This window comes from Gadus morhua, chromosome 2 (assembly GCF_902167405.1).
Source record: "Gadus morhua chromosome 2, gadMor3.0, whole genome shotgun sequence".
Lineage (NCBI taxonomy): Eukaryota > Metazoa > Chordata > Actinopteri > Gadiformes > Gadidae > Gadus > Gadus morhua.
This window is the reverse complement of record NC_044049.1, coordinates 6618702-6636633: the sequence shown is the minus strand read 5'-3', so window position 1 is coordinate 6636633 and position 17932 is coordinate 6618702. Positions and strand designations below refer to the sequence as shown.

General features: G+C 44.7%; 1 protein-coding gene across 1 annotated transcript; it reads left to right on the top strand.

The window, feature by feature from the left end:
- The first annotated feature begins 9014 nt into the window (after positions 1-9014).
- On the top strand, positions 9015-11402 carry LOC115561039 (uncharacterized). Its single transcript, XM_030380822.1, has 3 exons — positions 9015-10301; positions 10473-10789; positions 10936-11402. The coding sequence occupies exons 1-3, from the start codon at positions 9262-9264 to the stop codon at positions 11304-11306; spliced, it is 1728 nt and encodes a 575-aa protein (XP_030236682.1). The 5' UTR covers positions 9015-9261; the 3' UTR covers positions 11307-11402.
- The last annotated feature ends 6530 nt before the right edge of the window (positions 11403-17932 follow it).

Sequence of the window (17932 nt, the reverse complement as noted above, 5' to 3'; positions counted from 1 at the left end):
CTGACGTTAGAAGCTGTTATAGCTTAGCTAAATCATAAGAACAATAATAACCCATAATATCACAATTCATAATATCACTACTGAAGACACAGGCGGGTGGTAATGAAAATTTCCTTAAGGAAAATTGTGGCATACTGTAACTGAAATCCACTCAAGCAGTCCTTTCAGACATCCAGATACATAGCTCATATGCAACACAAGGCGCAGCTTTACCAACTTTAGGGTCACAGTGGTGCCTTCCGTAGCCTACTAATACAATTCAAACCCACCATCCACTCTCACATCTCTTCTGAGACGACATAGGATTTCGGCGCATGTGCATATAACACATTTGAAGACAGAAACAATGAACAGATTATAACTGTATTGATAAGAAATGACACTACATTAGATTGATTAATTGAAATTATGATCAACAGCCTAATAATGACATTATTATGACATATTTAAACAAAATCAACCACAACTACCAACAGTCACAGCCCTTCAACTCTGGGCTAATATGTTGTCACAAGTATGCAGTTAATTAGGTCACATCACATTCAATGTAAAAACGTTTTGTTTTGGACATGTCTCAAAATGTAGCCTAGCTAGCCCCAGGCTAACGTTACTTAGCATATATGCCTCCACTCGCTCGTCTCCCGGTGCAGCAGCACCAGCTGGGGTGTTGACCCTGGCACCTAATAGATCTGTACATTTTGAACATTTAGCAGCTTCCACCTCCAGAGAGTCGCAGTCTTTCAGCGCCACCCGGGCGTTTCTTACGCTTATCCACTACTTCAGCTATTACTACTACTACTTCAGCTACTACTATACTACTACCTCATCTACTACTAGCCTACTACTACTTAAGCTACTACTACTACTACTTCAGCTACTACTACTACTTCAGCTACTACTACTACTACATCAGCTACTAGTAGTACTACTACTACTGAAGACACAGGCGGGTGGTAATGAAAATTTCCTTAAGGAAAATTGTGGCATACTGTAACTGAAATCCACTCAAGCAGTCCTTTCAGACATCCAGATACATAGCTCATATGCAACACAAGGCGCAGCTTTACCAACTTTAGGGTCACAGTGGTGCCTTCCGTAGCCTACTAATACAATTCAAACCCACCATCCACTCTCACATCTCTTCTGAGACGACATAGGATTTCGGCGCATGTGCATATAACACATTTGAAGACAGAAACAATGAACAGATTATAACTGTATTGATAAGAAATGACACTACATTAGATTGATTAATTGAAATTATGATCAACAGCCTAATAATGACATTATTATGACATATTTAAACAAAATCAACCACAACTACCAACAGTCACAGCCCTTCAACTCTGGGCTAATATGTTGTCACAAGTATGCAGTTAATTAGGTCACATCACATTCAATGTAAAAACGTTTTGTTTTGGACATGTCTCAAAATGTAGCCTAGCTAGCCCCAGGCTAACGTTACTTAGCATATATGCCTCCACTCGCTCGTCTCCCGGTGCAGCAGCACCAGCTGGGGTGTTGACCCTGGCACCTAATAGATCTGTACATTTTGAACATTTAGCAGCTTCCACCTCCAGAGAGTCGCAGTCTTTCAGCGCCACCCGGGCGTTTCTTACGCTTATCCATTTTCAGCTCCGTCCCGACTCCAACGACTCCGGCCCATGCCATGAGGTCCAGCCCACCCTGGTTTCTGTTGTGATTGACAGCACTGTCAGGGCTCTCTGAGCCTGTCAGCCCATGATTGATTGACAATGACAAACATAGACCAATAATATGTGTCGATGCTGGCCACACACTGCTAGCCCTCTGTTGCCCATTGGCCGGCCCAATTGGAGGGAATTTAGAGAGAGAGAAAAAAACAAAACATAGCGGACCGGACCGGCCCACATTGGGTCAACGGCCCACCGGGATGACGCCCGGTATGCCAGATGGCCAGTCCACCCCTACTACCATTAGTACTACAAATTCAGCTACTACTTCAGCTATTACTACTACTACTTCAGCTACTACTATACTACTACCTCATCTACTACTAGCCTACTACTACTTAAGCTACTACTACTACTACTTCAGCTACTACTACTACTTCAGCTACTACTACTACTACATCAGCTACTAGTAGTACTACTACTACTGAAGACACAGGCGGGTGGTAATGAAAATTTCCTTAAGGAAAATTGTGGCATACTGTAACTGAAATCCACTCAAGCAGTCCTTTCAGACATCCAGATACATAGCTCATATGCAACACAAGGCGCAGCTTTACCAACTTTAGGGTCACAGTGGTGCCTTCCGTAGCCTACTAATACAATTCAAACCCACCATCCACTCTCACATCTCTTCTGAGACGACATAGGATTTCGGCGCATGTGCATATAACACATTTGAAGACAGAAACAATGAACAGATTATAACTGTATTGATAAGAAATGACACTACATTAGATTGATTAATTGAAATTATGATCAACAGCCTAATAATGACATTATTAAGTAAAAATACATGGTGACTTGTTCAGGACTTGAAAAAGTTTGTGACTTGGACTTGGACTCGACTTGGCTTTGGTGTGACTCTGACTTGGACTCGACTTGCCTTTCCCTGTCTTGACTTTGGACTCAACTCGGACTTGACTGCTAAGACTTGGGACTTAGCATTGCAGCGGTCAGCAGCTGATTTTAAGAAACAAGCTAGTTTAAATGTTACAACCTTCCAGTTGCCAGCCAACCCGCTCCACCTCCTGATCATGCTGCCCATTTAATAAACTTTAATGTAATGAATTCCAGGTTGGAGGTTTGGGATTAAAACATCATACACAATGTAATTATGACATGGGATTGAATTTTTAGATTAAGGATATACACATTCTTCTATATTTATCATATCAATTCACCGGCCAGAGACGTTTGGTCTCCGAGATAACCAGATAACCAACCTCTATGACTATAATCGACTAACAGATCATTTTATTACACATTGCCCTGCCGCCTCGTTACAGTTGCACATGGTCTCTGTGGCGGGACCTGGCCCTGTCAACAGCACCAGTTCCTGCTGCAGTATATACGCAGTTATGGGGAAGTGAGCGAGTGGACCCAAATGCTCGCAGCTCAACACAGAGTGAGACTGACACAGAGAGTCAATTAAAGGTCCTTTACTGAGGACCAACAGATAAGTAAAGACGGGGTTTGGGGGCTTTATGGCAGGAGGGTAGTCTGACAGGCGAGGGTTGGGCAACAGGAGGGTAGTCAGACAGGCGAGGGCTCTGCGACACTAGAGGCAGAGAGGAGATCGTTAGGATGAGTGACGGAACACAAGGACTCAGTAATCCGACAAACTTCACTCCAAAAAAATCACTCATAGTAACTGCATTCGCTGCGTCTCACTCGCAGGACAATTTCAACCACAACAAGTTGGAAACCCCCCTTAAGGGGGGTTTGTTAGTATTATTATTATTATTATTATTATTATTATTATTATTATTATTATTATTATTATTATTATTATTATTATTATTATTATTATTTATTTTTACTGGATTATTTGGGACCAAAAGTTATAAAGATAGGTAGGCTGCCATTACCATTAGGAAGGTACAATATTCATGAAACTTGTTAAACATTAACCATTTGTCATGTTGAATAACTTTCAGGAAGTTTGTGTCAAACAAGTAGCCCTTCGTATTACTTGGTAGTACCCTTTAAGTAACTCTCTTGTTCAAAAAGGTTGGTGACCCCTGGTCTAGACCGACAACTGTGTCTTATGCTGCCCAATGTCCTTGTCTATTTAGATGTAACACAATTTGTGATTAACCTGTCAAATGGCGAACGGTAAGACCAAGACATAATAATTTAGGTATCTGTTTCAGACCCTGAAAACTCAACTCAAGATACACGATGTCTTGACAAATAGATGTCACTTTAAAGTTCATATCATCTGGAATACCAACATAACAGGCAGGTTTTGGTTCTTCATTTGCATCTATTATCCAGGAAATTAGATTGTACATTTCAAGTCGCACAACAGATTTTGCTTCAATCTCATTTATATCACAGGACGTTGGTGGCCACGGGAACGTCATGCCGGGAGAATCACATAGAAGCATCTTTAATATCAATGTCGCACTATAAAGTGTCCTTGTGTACTTATTGATACATGGATACAGCTGTTGTAGTTGGCGTGTTTTCTTTGCCTACAGAAAAAGTGAATATTTTTCTGCCGAGGTCTGGGGTACAGAGCATGAGGGCCAGGATGTCAGTGGAGGAGGAGCTGTGGTGGAGGGGGGGTTTGTCGCGGTTGATGATGACCAGGTTTGTTTCGGTGAGGATGTTGTTGAGAACTCTGCCAGAGTGCTTGGTGATGTTCTTGATGAGATGTGATGTGTTCACCTCAAACCCTGCTATGTGCCTCTGGTGAAGAGGAAGCCTACGACCACAAGGACTGTGAGGAGGTGGTCGGGGGAGGCTTATGAGGCACTGCAGGGCTGCTTTGAGGTGACTGACTGGCCTGCACTCTGTGAGCCTCACGGGGAGGACATTATTGGGCTCACAGAGTGCATCACGGACTATATCAACTTCTGTGTGGACTGCAATGTCCCTGCTCGGACTGTTATGCCAACAATAAGCCGTGGATCACCAAGGACATTAAGGCCATCCTGAATGAAAAGAAGAGGACGTTCAGAGATGTGAATGAAAAGGTTTTTATTGAAGGATGACAGTGTGATATTGTTACCTTGTGCTGTTTGTAGAATTGATCCTCTGTTTCCTGTCATTCCTCTGATATCACAGTGTAAAGATTTGGTGTTTTTTTCTCCATTAAAACATAGCCTGTGGAAATGTATGATTACCCCAGCTGCCTTGGCCCTATATAATTCATTACTGCAGCCAGGGGCAATGCAATAACATGATCCTCCTAGACCTGGTTGTTTTCTTTTCCGTAGCCATTTCAGCGAGCCTCAGAGCCTGACTCTTTAGCCTACCTGCTATGGCTGCTAGAGCCACAGAGTAGGAGTAGGTTACCACTTTGTCAGTGGATAGTACCCTATCGATGAGGTGAAATGGTGGAAGGGGCAAATAGAGAACGACTCATGCTGGAAAGTCAATTTTCTCTCCTTCCCTTTTGTGTGGTGTTGAACAGGTGGGTGCGCCCAGGGGACAAAGGACCTCCCCAGCCTGCCCGTTTCGCACGGTGTTGACAGAAGTCTTATACTGAAAATGCTCGGCTGTTAGTTTAATGTTTTGTACAGTGGGAGTCATTATCCAGGATTGCCATCATCCAGTTCAGTCTTCTTTTCTCGGCTATTGAAGTGATGCACACAGCATATAGGAGAGAACAATGACAGACTGGCAAAACATCCTGAGGCATTTGCAGACATTGAAGGACCACAGCCCCTTTGTACAGCCGGCTTGTGCATCTGTGTTGGCTTCCCAGTCGAGTTTATTGTCCAAGTGTATTCTCAGGTATTAGTATGTGCATGATGACCCTCTCCACATTGTTCCCTCTCAATGGAGACTGGCACACAGGTGGCTCAGTCCTCTTGTAGTCCGCCACCATTTCTCTTGGAGGTGATCAGTTGCAGGTGCGGTTGCAGGTGAACTTGAGATTTAAAGTATACACTATTATTATTTATTTTTTTCTATCATATTTTTCTATCTACCTCATTCCAACTGATAAAGCACTAAAATAGCACAATTCAATTTGGAAAAATGTTGACAGGAACCTTAATGATACATTTTAAATGGCAAATCTGTCTCTTTAAAATTAATGCATTAAAATGTTTGTCTGCCCAAAGACAAATAATGATTTAGGCCACTCAGCCCTGGGCCCAGAAGAGACCAAACTGTCCCCAGACAAATAATGATTTAGGCCACTCAGCCCTGGGCCCAGAAGAGACTAAGGCCCCGTCCACACGAAGCCGAAACGGGCGAAACCGTTACGGTTTCGATCTATCCGGTTTCGAAGTATCTCCGTAAAGACGAAGCCAAGCGAAACCGGATAGATCTGTAGAAACGCTGTAGTAAACATTCCAGGCCCATAAGGGGCGCTGCTTCTGGTACACAAATCCAGAAGAAGAAGAGGCGAGCATGCGTATAAAGGCTGCCCCCCGAACCACTAACAACACAAACAAACAGCTCTTCTATGATGGTGAACTAGATTCTCAATAAATAATGGCTTAGCAACCCAACAAGGGACATGATATGCTGCAGAACGATTACAAGCTTGTAGTCCGCCATCATCTTTTTTGTTGTGATTTCTGAGACTCCGCGGGCTTAAGAGCCATTGGCTAGGAGGTCGAGGGGTGGGGCGATGACGTCATGGTTTGCGGTTTCAGTCGGTTTCAGGCGTCCACACGAAACCAAAACGAAACCGGATAGATTTGAAACCACCTCCGAGGGTGGTTTCAGAAGTTTGCGGTTTCGGTCAGCGGATTCGCCGGCTTCGTGTGGACGGAAGGCCGAACCGTACAAGACCTTTGCGGTTTCGCCATGAAATCGGCTTCGTGTGGACGGGGCCTGAACTGCCCCCAGACAAATAATGATTTAGGCCACTCAGCCCTGGGACCAGGAGAAGACAAATGATGGAGAGACAAATTATGATTAGGGTTAGGGTTAGCCTAGGGTTACCCTAACCCTAAATAATCATTGTTTTTTAATATAAATACAGTGAAGCTTAATTCGTTTTACTAGCAGTCTAGCTATCGTAACATATATCACACATTTAAGCCAGCACACATGTGCTCAGCCATCTTAACATGCATCACACATTTAAGCTAGCACACATGAAATCATACATAGCTGCACATACTATGCTCCATTTCAAAGAATGTGCTCAGCCATCTTGATTGATTGATTGATTGATTGATTGATTGATTGATTGATTGATTAATACTTTAATAATCCCAGGGGGAAATTATTTTTGTCACGAACTCCAGATATACATACACAAATATTAAGAATAAAATATAATATAAAATATAATGTATACATACATAAAAGATAAAAGATACAACCTAAGAAATACAAATATACAAACAACATACATTTAAGGACAATATAAATATATATATATATATATATAACACTATATATACACACATACACACACACACACATATATATATATATATATATATATATATATATATATATATATATATATATATATATATATATACATATATATATATCTATACATATATATACATATATATATACATATATATATACACATACATACATATATAAAAGACAGCACTGTGCTAAAGTATTGTACAGTCAGGTCAGAGATTACAGAGAGGGGCTGTCTGACTTTCTAAGGGAGGCGTAAAGTTTAATGACCACAGGCAGGAATGATTTCCTGTGGCGCTCTGTGGTGCATCTGGGTGAGAGGAATCTTCTGCTGAAGGTGCTCCTCTGCTGTGCCAGTGTGTCGTAGAGAGAGTGTGAGTAATTGTCCAAGATGGACTGAAGCCTGGACAGCATCCTCCTCTCTGCCATCGTCGTCAGGGTGTCCAGTTCCTCCCCCACAACATCACCGGCCTTCCTGATCAGTTTGTCAAGTCTGTCGGTGTCTGCAACCTTCATCCCACTGCCCCAGCATGTGACAGCGAAGATTGCACTGGCTACAACAGACTCATTAAACATCCTCAGCATCGTCCGGCAGATGTTAAAGGACCTCAGCCTCCTGAGTAAAAAGAGTCGGCTTTGGCCTTTTTTGTAGACAGCCTCAGCGTTTCTAGTCCAGTCCAACTTATTATTAAAGTACACCCCCAGGTAGGTACTTGTATTCCTCCACAGTGTTCACCAGTGACCAGGGCCGGACAGTAACGGAGTACATTTACTTGAGTACGGTACTTAAGTACAATTTTGAGGGATCTGTACTTTACTCGAGTATCATTCTTGGGGAGTACTCACGACTTTACTCAAGTACATTTGAGAGGCAAATATTGTACTCTTTACTCCGCTACATTTCTATCCATAACCGTGAGTAGCCGTTACTTCAAATAAAAAAATAAAAATTTAAATCCTCAATTTGTCGTTTCCCTCTCAAACGTGATTGGATTGTGCAGGCACCACTGATTGGGACAGCCAATCAGCAATCACCTTCAGTTTTCTGCCAAAGTCAACCGTCAGATTAGATGAGAGACGTTATAACCATGGACTAAACAATGGAAGAAGCCGGAGCAGGTCCATCCCAGGGATTTGTAAACCCGTGGCCCCACCTCGCCAGCCTATTCACATTTTCCGAACAAGTCGGTGATAGTTTTCGTTTTAAGTGTTTGCTATGTTTACCGAAGCAGAATTTCATCACTGCCTACAAAAATTCCACATCCAACTTGCGGAAGCATGTCAAGGTACGTACAGACAGGATTACAAAAGTGTTTGAATACATGAGAGATATGTTACCCAAAGTCTTGTATTTGCCTGACCTAATATTGCAGGACTTGTTAGAAAGACAGAAGCACCTAAATACTTTGCTCTACCGGAATCTACAGCGAGCTAGCAAGACCGCGCACACGAAACAGACGTGGTCCAAACCGCGTTAGCATTTTTTTTTTTAATACCGGGTTAATCCTTCCAGGCTATGTGGAGTGAGTTTGTCTGTCATGCATGTGTCTAAGTGTGTCAGTAAATAAGGAATATGATTTCTAATACAATGTTTGTAGGCAGCAGTCCTGTAAGTAGGGGTGTTAAGTCTAAGATGGTGCCCTGTGTTATAGTCATGACGGGATGCATTTTGAGTGAACATGTTCAGGAAATAAGCAGGAAGGTTTTTGTTTAAGAACTTGTGGTAGAATTTCAGGCACTGTATTATGTAGATATCATCTAATTTTAATTGATTTAACCGTATGAAAATTGGCTCAGTATGCTCATTATATTTGCTTTAGCATTTGTGTAGCGCGCGCACAAGGGAGAGGGACCTAGAGACTGTGCGTGTGTGAGGCAGTGTGCATGTGTGCCTCAGTAGCATCCTGATTATATGGATATCTGCGGGGCGAGGGCTTCAATTACCTCTCTCGTTTTTGACTATACATGTGTTTGCATCCCTGTTTGCTGATCCCCGTAAATTAAAGTTAGTTGCACCAGTAAAACCAATTAAAAAGTTAGTCTGGAACCATTGGAAAATTATGAACAACCAGCACTTCATAATTAATAATACTGCTATGTAGACTATATGATGGGAATCTTTCCTAATATTTATTAGTTTTATATAGTGTAAACTGAAATATTATACTTTGTTTTACAGAGAAGGCATGAGACACATATGGAGAAATACTCCAAACTGACTTCAACAGCCTGCAAGAGGCCATCGGATGGTGGAACAGGCTTCAAGGGGAAGCAAATTAAGCTGTTGGAGACCAAGCAGGTGTCTCAGAAGACGGTTGATCAGGCTATCCTCCGCTTCATCGTTCAAGGTCTCCAGCCCTTCTCCCTGGTTGAGAAACCATCCTTTCAAGACCTTATTGTAGAATTGCAACCGAGAAGTGCTGTCATGTCCCGCACAACTGTGCGGCGTAAGATTGATTCAGCTACATCTAAAATGAAAGAAAGTCTCAAGAACGTAATGAAAGAGGTACCATACATTGCCACCACTACTGATTGTTGGACGGCCAGGAGAAGAAGCTTTATAGGTGTAACAGCCCACTGGCTCGATCCTTGCAGTTTTGAACGCCGTTCAGCTGCCCTTGCTTGCCGTCAACTAAGAGGCTCCCACACATTCGATGCCTTGGCAGCTGTTTTGACCGACATTCATGCCGAGTATGAAATAAGTCTAAAGGTTGTTAGAACTACAACAGACAACGGGTCGAATTTCGTCAAAGCGTTCCGTGTCTTTGGTCAGCAGGACGAAAATAACAATGAAGAGTTAGTTGCAGAAGGCACAATCGAAGAAGTAGGAGAAGATTGTGATGCATCTGATGGTGAAGAGGAGGTGGAACTCATTGATGTGGAAGCCATTCTGGAGGAAGATGATGGGCTTCAGTATCAGCTGCCGAAACATCATCGGTGTGCATGTCATTTACTAAATTTAGTTTCCACAGTCGATGTTGATAAGGCTAATACGACAGAAGCTTACAAGAAATTGTCCAGATCAGCCTTTTCTAAGTGTCAGGCACTCTGGAATAAAGCATCAAGGTCTCCTCAAAATGCTGAGCTTATAGAGGAACACTGTAAGCTTCACTTGGTACAGCCTAATTCAACTCGATGGAACTCGTCTTTCATGGCCGTGGAACGTGTGGTCAGAATCATTAAAGACCAAGGACAGGGGTCTGTGAGAACGGTCTGTGCTGCACTCAATGTTCCAATGTAAGTAGCTTATGTTAATGTATAATTGTGTTCTTAATTTGTTAGAATAATGCTTACCACATTATCTGCTGTAGGTACATAAACAAATTAATAAATGTCCAGCATTGCACAGTGGTTCTGTATACATTTTGTGGAAATATGTGTTTGTTTATTTTCTTCTGTTTCTATTAGGTACAGTCCGGCTGACATAGCCTTTTCAGGGGAATATGTCACCACCATGAGTCCAGTTGCGAAGTCCTTGAACATACTACAAGGTGAAGTCAACATTCAGATGGGCTGGCTGCTCCCGACAATCACCACCCTCACAACCAAGCTTGAAAAGTCCAGACCGTCACTCAGATTTTGCAAGCCACTTGTTGATGCTCTTCTTGAAGGTTTGAGGAAGCGGTTTGAGAGCATGATGTCAGAGCCAGAGCTAATTGCAGCAGCCATACTTGTTCCAAGGTTCAAAACCTCCTGGACCAGCAATGACACAGTCCTACAGCTTGGTAAGGAAAACGTTTTATTTTTGTTTGTTTGCTTGTTTTTTCAAAAACCTTTACATCCAACAATGATTCTATGCAGTTGCTTACTTACAGAGTAATAATAACAAAAATGTGTGTTTGTTGGTGTGATTCTGCTGTTTCTAATCAAGGCCTTAGTTACATCAAGACACATCTGCCAGAACATGATGAAGGTCTTCGGTCTCCTGATACCACAGCATCCTCTTCTGAAGATGATGACTTCTTCTCCAATGTCAAGCCGACACATTCCAATGAGATAAGTCAGCAACTTGATGGATACCTAGCCGCTACAGCTGATGGAGTGAATACACTGGCCCCCTATCCAGCTGTGCGTAACCTCTCACTAAAGCTCAACACAGCCCTGCCAGCTTCAGCAGCGTGTGAAAGGCTTTTTAGCATTGCCGGTTTGCTTTTCACCCCAAGAAGGGGATCAATTCATTCACAGAATTTTGAGAACCAACTTCTCCTCAAGTTGAACAAGGAGTTCATGAAATTTGATTGAACTGAAGTACAACACACACACACACACACACACACACACACACACACACACACACACACACACACACACACACACACACACACACACACACACACACACACACACACACACACACACAAATAATAATACAAATAATTTGGAGGTGTGGATGTTAGCCTTTCCACTTTTAAAGCATACTATGTCATTGTGAATTATACTAGTGTTGAAAATTATTTGATTTGAATGACGGCAGTTTTTCCTAATTTTCAGCCTAATTAGTTTTTCATACCAATCATTTATATATTACTTTTCATATATCAGTGTACAGTGTTATAGAACTATGCCCATGCTGTTCTCATAACTGAAATCATTTACTTAATTACATTGTTTTGGAATTGTTTCTTGGGTAAGTAACATAGTTATTTTTCAGTGAGCAGTACTTGAGAGGTATGTTGAATGCAGTACTGTGCTGTATATCTTTGATATGTTGACACTGTAGCATGAGTAGTCATTGAGTCATGAGTTGCTGTGTTTGAAATGAGTGTCATTCCCATGTGGTGAGCCAATTATTGTGTCCGATGAGATATAGTGCGAGTAGACACCACGCATTATCCTTTGTCACAACATGTGAAGCCTTGTGTTACGCACTTGTTAGGCAAGTGAGATGCTCAATAAAGCGTAAAAAGATAAATGACTTGATTTTACTTTCAATTCCTTTTACATTCTCCAAGGTATTAACTTAAACATTTTTCATAACTCCATGTAGGACATTTCTATACATAAATGTACTGTAAGCACCGTGGCAGTAGTAATGCAATATTTAGAAAATTGACTCTTGTACTCATGATACTCAAGTACTTTTAAAAACAAGTACTTTAGTACTTTTACTTAAGTAGACATCTGACTGTAGTACTTTTACTTGTACTTGAGTAAAATTTAGCAAGGGGTATCTGTACTTTTACTCAAGTAAGGAATCTGTGTACTCTGTCCGCCTCTGTAAAGGACCTACTCAGTCTGTTACAGATCCGCCACCTCTGGACCTCCGTCTACCACCCCCAGACCGACGGACTGGTAGAGAGGTTTAATCAGACCTTAAAACGCATGCTGAAAAAGGTGATGGAGGTCGATGGAAAGAACTGGGACCAGCTACTCCCTCACGTCCTGTTCGCCATCAGGAACCAGAATCTAGAGTTACAATAGTAACTATCGTCTCAGCCATTTACTGTACAATTCAGAATTGAATGAGAGGAGGGCTGAGGAGGGCTGTCAATCAAATATCGCGCTTCAGAAACGGCCAAGCCCGCCCTGCCTTGGTTCCCTCCCCCATAGTGCCAAAACTAAGTTCGCGCGAGAGCAGAACGACAGTTATGTTATTATAACTCTAGTTCTATGTTTGTAGGCGTAGCCGTCTGGGCTTCGCCTTATGGGCTTGTCCCGTGCGCGCGCTTGCGCGCGCTGAAAATTCAAACTATGCACCTATCAGCGTGGGCACCGCCCACATTTCCCACGGTATCGTGTATATAGCGCGGTGAATACCGTCGCTCATCCTCCACGCTTTTCTTTCAGCATTTGGAGGGTACAGCAGGTGGGAAACTAGACGGCTACGCCTACAATCATAGAACTAGAGTTATAATAACATAACTATCGTTCTATTTCATGTAGGCTACGCCGTCTAGGCTTCGCCTTATGGGCTAAGGTGAAGCTGCGAGCGGAGCCCGATCAATGTACTCCTGCTGGACCCCAGTCAAAACGACCTAAGTCACCAGAACACATTAAGACTCAAAAAAGCCAAGGAAGTGTAAAACACAACAGCTTAATAAAAAACGAATTCCTCCTAGATCAAGCAAGGCAATGATCAAGGGAGAAAAAAGTGAGTCTGTAAAGACTCCGGCTCTACTCCGTGCTTCATGGAACCCATGAAAAGGAAAAGAAAAACCAGAGCAACACGGCTTCCATTAGGTCCGCTACTACCGGGGGCGGAGCCACAGAATCCGGCTCTCCAATAAGGGGACTCTCTCGGCCGTTTTTAGAAGAAAAAACGGCGGGAGTGCCACACTGGCAAACAAAGCCACCTGACAATTGGCGAGCCAATGGAAAAAAACCTCCCTAGCCTGTTTTTCATTTGAAAAAAGGTGGGAGAGTGAGACTGTTAATCAAGTCCAACTCGCCAGCCGGCGAGAGGAAATCTAACCACGCCGCTTTAAAGAACATGTCTATATTCTTAAGCCGTAAAAGGGGTCCCGGACTCTAGCGCAGAGTTGCAGAGTGAGCCCCTGGACATGTCATGTACAAACGGACAAAGGGGCCGGGGGAAGACCAAGACGCAGCCGCGCAGATGTCTTCCACCGAAACGCCCTTGAGTAGAGCCGTTGAACGCCCGAACCGGGCATAGGAGATGCAACTCCGCCTCCGCCTCATCAGAATGAGGCGGGGGGTGAAAAGCCTTAAGCACAATATCCCTCGACCGAAAAGAACTATTAATGTTCTTCGGGAGGAACGCAGGATTAGGTCTGAGCAACGCAAAGGAGCTGTCCTCCAGCCGCTGTAAAAACAACGAGCTGTCTAGACGTCGCGCTCGTGCCCGCTGAACAGGGAGCTAGCCGTCCGGCCGCCGCAGGCTGTAGCCACAGCGCGCGGACCCGTCTCCTCACCTATAATGTGGGGAACTGGGAGACCGGTACAAGCGGCCGTATCCACGGGCTCGTGCAACGAGTCTCTGATCCGTCCACGAGGCTCCAAGGGACGCCGCTTCTTAGAAGCAGGTGAACCAGAGGCCATGTGAACACGCCGTCATACGGTCGCCACCCTACAGCCACAGGGCTGAGAGGGGGGAAGAGGCAACATGGAGGAACGCACCACAAGCGTAGGACCTAGGTGGCCTGAGGAATATCGCTCCTAGGTACCATGTACCGCTGTTCGGCCGAACGGTCTTTACTTATTCTTTAATAGGGAAAGAAAAAGTAGGAGCAAGCTTCCGGAACTTACCGGTCCGTGGCGCTGCTCTACCCGTCTGCGGCGGCACCGGGGCTGGAGTCGGAGGCGGCCCCCTGGAACGCTGGGATCGGCCCGGACCCCGCCTCCTCCCAGCCTGCTGGTGGGAGGAGCCCGTGAGAATCGCCCCGAACCGGGAACGATTCTCACGGAATGACTGCTGGTACGCGAGCACCTCGGAGAACCGGGGACCAAATAGGCCATCAGGCGCTAGTGGACCCTGGACGAGGCTGGCCCGCTCTCGTTCCTGCACCGCAGTGTGGGAGAGCCATATGACCCTTGAATCATGGTAGCCCACGCCATATGCCGGCCGGCCGAAACGGCTATCGGCTGGCATAGCTGGAGAATTGCTGAAAATTCAAACTATGCACCTATCAGCGTGGGCACCGCCCACATTTCCCACGGTATCGTGTATATAGCGCGGTGAATACCGTCGCTCATCCTCCACGCTTTTCTTTCAGCATTTGGAGGGTACAGCAGGTGGGAAACTAGACGGCTACGCCTACAATCATAGAACTAGAGTTATAATAACATAACTATCGTTCTATTTCATGTAGGCTACGCCGTCTAGGCTTCGCCTTATGGGCTAAGGTGAAGCTGCGAGCGGAGCCCGATCAATGTACTCCTGCTGGACCCCAGTCAAAACGACCTAAGTCACCAGAACACATTAAAGGTTGTATAGGTGATTTGCTTTTTTGGCCATTTTTGCAAAATTACTTGAAATCCTTATCATAACCCGCTTACAGCCACTGAGTTAGAAGTACTGACATGAAAATTAAACAAGTCAATCATCTGTGGAACGGGCAGGGCTCGAAAAACTCCAGCCAATCATTTCCATTGCCACCGAGTTGCATTGGACAGTAAGTACGTCAATCAAACGGTCGTACTGCACTCCCCCTCCCCCGCGCCCCGCGCGCGACCCCTTCGTGCAGTACTCGTGACCCAGAGCTCGTGACCCAGAGCAAGCTCCTGTTTGTTGTTATCCTGCGGTAGCTACTGGAACTAGTTAATCCACATTTGGACCTAGCAGTAGAAGACAATTTCCATGGCAGACAAGACGCCACCATCCCCACCACCACCACCACCACCACCACCACCACCACCAGCAGCAAAGAGAAGGAAAACTCTTTTTCAGAGAGTAATTGATAATAAAAACGCTGAAAGAGAAAAACTGAAATCAAGAATAATCCTAGGCGCTGCTTTCGAACGTTGGCGGCAACTGAAGGACGAGAAGGGTCTAAAAACCGATGCTTGTGTGGCGGTTGACCTAGTTTCAAAGTTTATACCGTTTATACTCGGTAATACCGGTGTGGAGACGAGTGTATTACTCGGTGTGAAAATGTCCACACCGCGGCAACCCTAGTGAAAACCAGGACTTCCAATACAATTATATGAAACAAACATACATTTTCTAAAAATAGTAATGATTTATGTGACCGTTTAATGTTTATAACATCTGGTCCAACCATTGCAGCGAGAACGTATTCTCAGCAGGGGGTGCTGGGGAAAAAAAAACCTCAGCCTGCACTAGACTCGCAACTCGTTACATTGATAAAAAAAGATGTATAGCAGCGCAGCTCAATTACACCAGTGCATGCGCGGACAGTTGAAAATCGATCGTTCACATCCAGCTGCTCACAGAACAAGTTTAGCGCACCACCGCTACCCTCACACTTTTTCATATAACCTTTTTTCAGCACTAGGTCATATGAGCATTAAATAAATGCTGCGTCTCAAAATGCCTTGGACAGCGCGAGGATGACTCGCTTTGCCACGGGCCAAAACAGTTCGGAGCGACCACAGCCAGAGCGAACACAGCGGGGCAGAGGAGTGTCAGGAATAGTCTTTGGTGTACACATCAGTACGGCCTATTTGCACTACTGTTTAGTGGCAATGCAGTGTTTTATTCGATGCCTTTTTATTTTCGTATATTATTTCAATGAATACAATTTATTTATTCATAAAAAACGGATCTGGTCTTCAAATCTTTTTTCCAAATATAGGTCGTCTTACAATGGGGTTTGTGTTTATATTCGGACCAATACGGTACAGCGGGCGCTCACATGACGTTAAGCATTTCCTGGTGCATAATGTGACGCTTCAGAACCTAAAATCCCGTTTCTCCCCGTTGACACGACAACACATAACCGGCGTTTTCAGAAATCTCCACTTTGGCCGGAGTTTTTAGAAATGATCGTTTTCTGTGATAAGACAGGGCCTCGGACAGGGGGTGTTGCAGCACCTCCAGCACTCCTACTTCCCGCGGTACTGGGTGCAATTTACAGCTGAATGTAGTGCCATGTTGTTAAACGAAAACCTAAGCTAGCCTGGCTCGCTCTCGCGCATCTCTGTTCGCGCTCGTGCATGATTGCGCGTCCAGGTACTTGGAATGGGTGGAGTCAGAGTCAGCGTTGAAGGAGAGGGGGTAGGACCATTTGAGTTGTGTATTTTCAAAATCTGCTGGCGTTTCGCAAATCACCTACCCAACCTTTAAGACTCAAAAAAGCCAGGGAAGTGTAAAACACAACAGCTTAATAAAAAACGAATTCCTCCTAGATCAAGCAAGGCAATGATCAAGGGAGAAAAAAGTGAGTCTGTAAAGACTCCGGCTCTACTCCGTGCTTCATGGAACCCATGAAAAGGAAAAGAAAAACCAGAGCAACACGGCTTCCATTAGGTCCGCTACTACCGGGGGCGGAGCCACAGAATCCGGCTCTCCAATAAGGGGACTCTCTCGGCCGTTTTTAGAAGAAAAAACGGCGGGAGTGCCACACTGGCAAACAAAGCCACCTGACAATTGGCGAGCCAATGGAAAAAAACCTCCCTAGCCTGTTTTTCATTTGAAAAAAGGTGGGAGAGTGAGACTGTTAATCAAGTCCAACTCGCCAGCCGGCGAGAGGAAATCTAACCACGCCGCTTTAAAGAACATGTCTATATTCTTAAGCCGTAAAAGGGGTCCCGGACTCTAGCGCAGAGTTGCAGAGTGAGCCCCTGGACATGTCATGTACAAACGGACAAAGGGGCCGGGGGAAGACCAAGACGCAGCCGCGCAGATGTCTTCCACCGAAACGCCCTTGAGTAGAGCCGTTGAACGCCCGAACCGGGCATAGGAGATGCAACTCCGCCTCCGCCTCATCAGAATGAGGCGGGGGGTGAAAAGCCTTAAGCACAATATCCCTCGACCGAAAAGAACTATTAATGTTCTTCGGGAGGAACGCAGGATTAGGTCTGAGCAACGCAAAGGAGCTGTCCTCGTTTAGCAACAAGCAACTCGGGCTGACAGACAGAGCGGTTAGCTCACCGGCCCGCTTGGCAGAAACCAAGGCCAACAAGTGTGCCGTCTTAAATGACAAGGCATCCAGGGGGGCCTGAGAAAGAGGCTCGAAAGGATCCCTGGACAATCCGCGCAACACGGTGGGGAGATCCCAGCGTGGTGTAAGCACGCGTGAAAACAGGCCTACCCGTCTAGCCCCACGCAAGAATCTCTTGACCAGTGGATGGCTGAAGATCGGTCCACCATCACAGCCTGCATGGCCAGCCGAAACGGCTGCCGCATAGACCTTGATAGTGGAGAAGGCCAAACCTTTTTTCAATACGTTTTGCAGAAACGAAAGCACGCTTCCCATCTCGCATTGAGATGGGACAGCGTGGTTCCT

Coding starts and splice junctions, on each gene's coding strand:
- LOC115561039 (XM_030380822.1), top strand. CDS start 9,262: ATGGAGAAATACTCCAAACTGACTTCAACAGCCTGCAAGAGGCCATCG. Junction 10,302..10,472: donor GCTGCACTCAATGTTCCAAT/GTAAGTAGCTTA, acceptor TGTTTCTATTAG/GTACAGTCCGGCTGACATAG. Junction 10,790..10,935: donor TGACACAGTCCTACAGCTTG/GTAAGGAAAACG, acceptor TTTCTAATCAAG/GCCTTAGTTACATCAAGACA.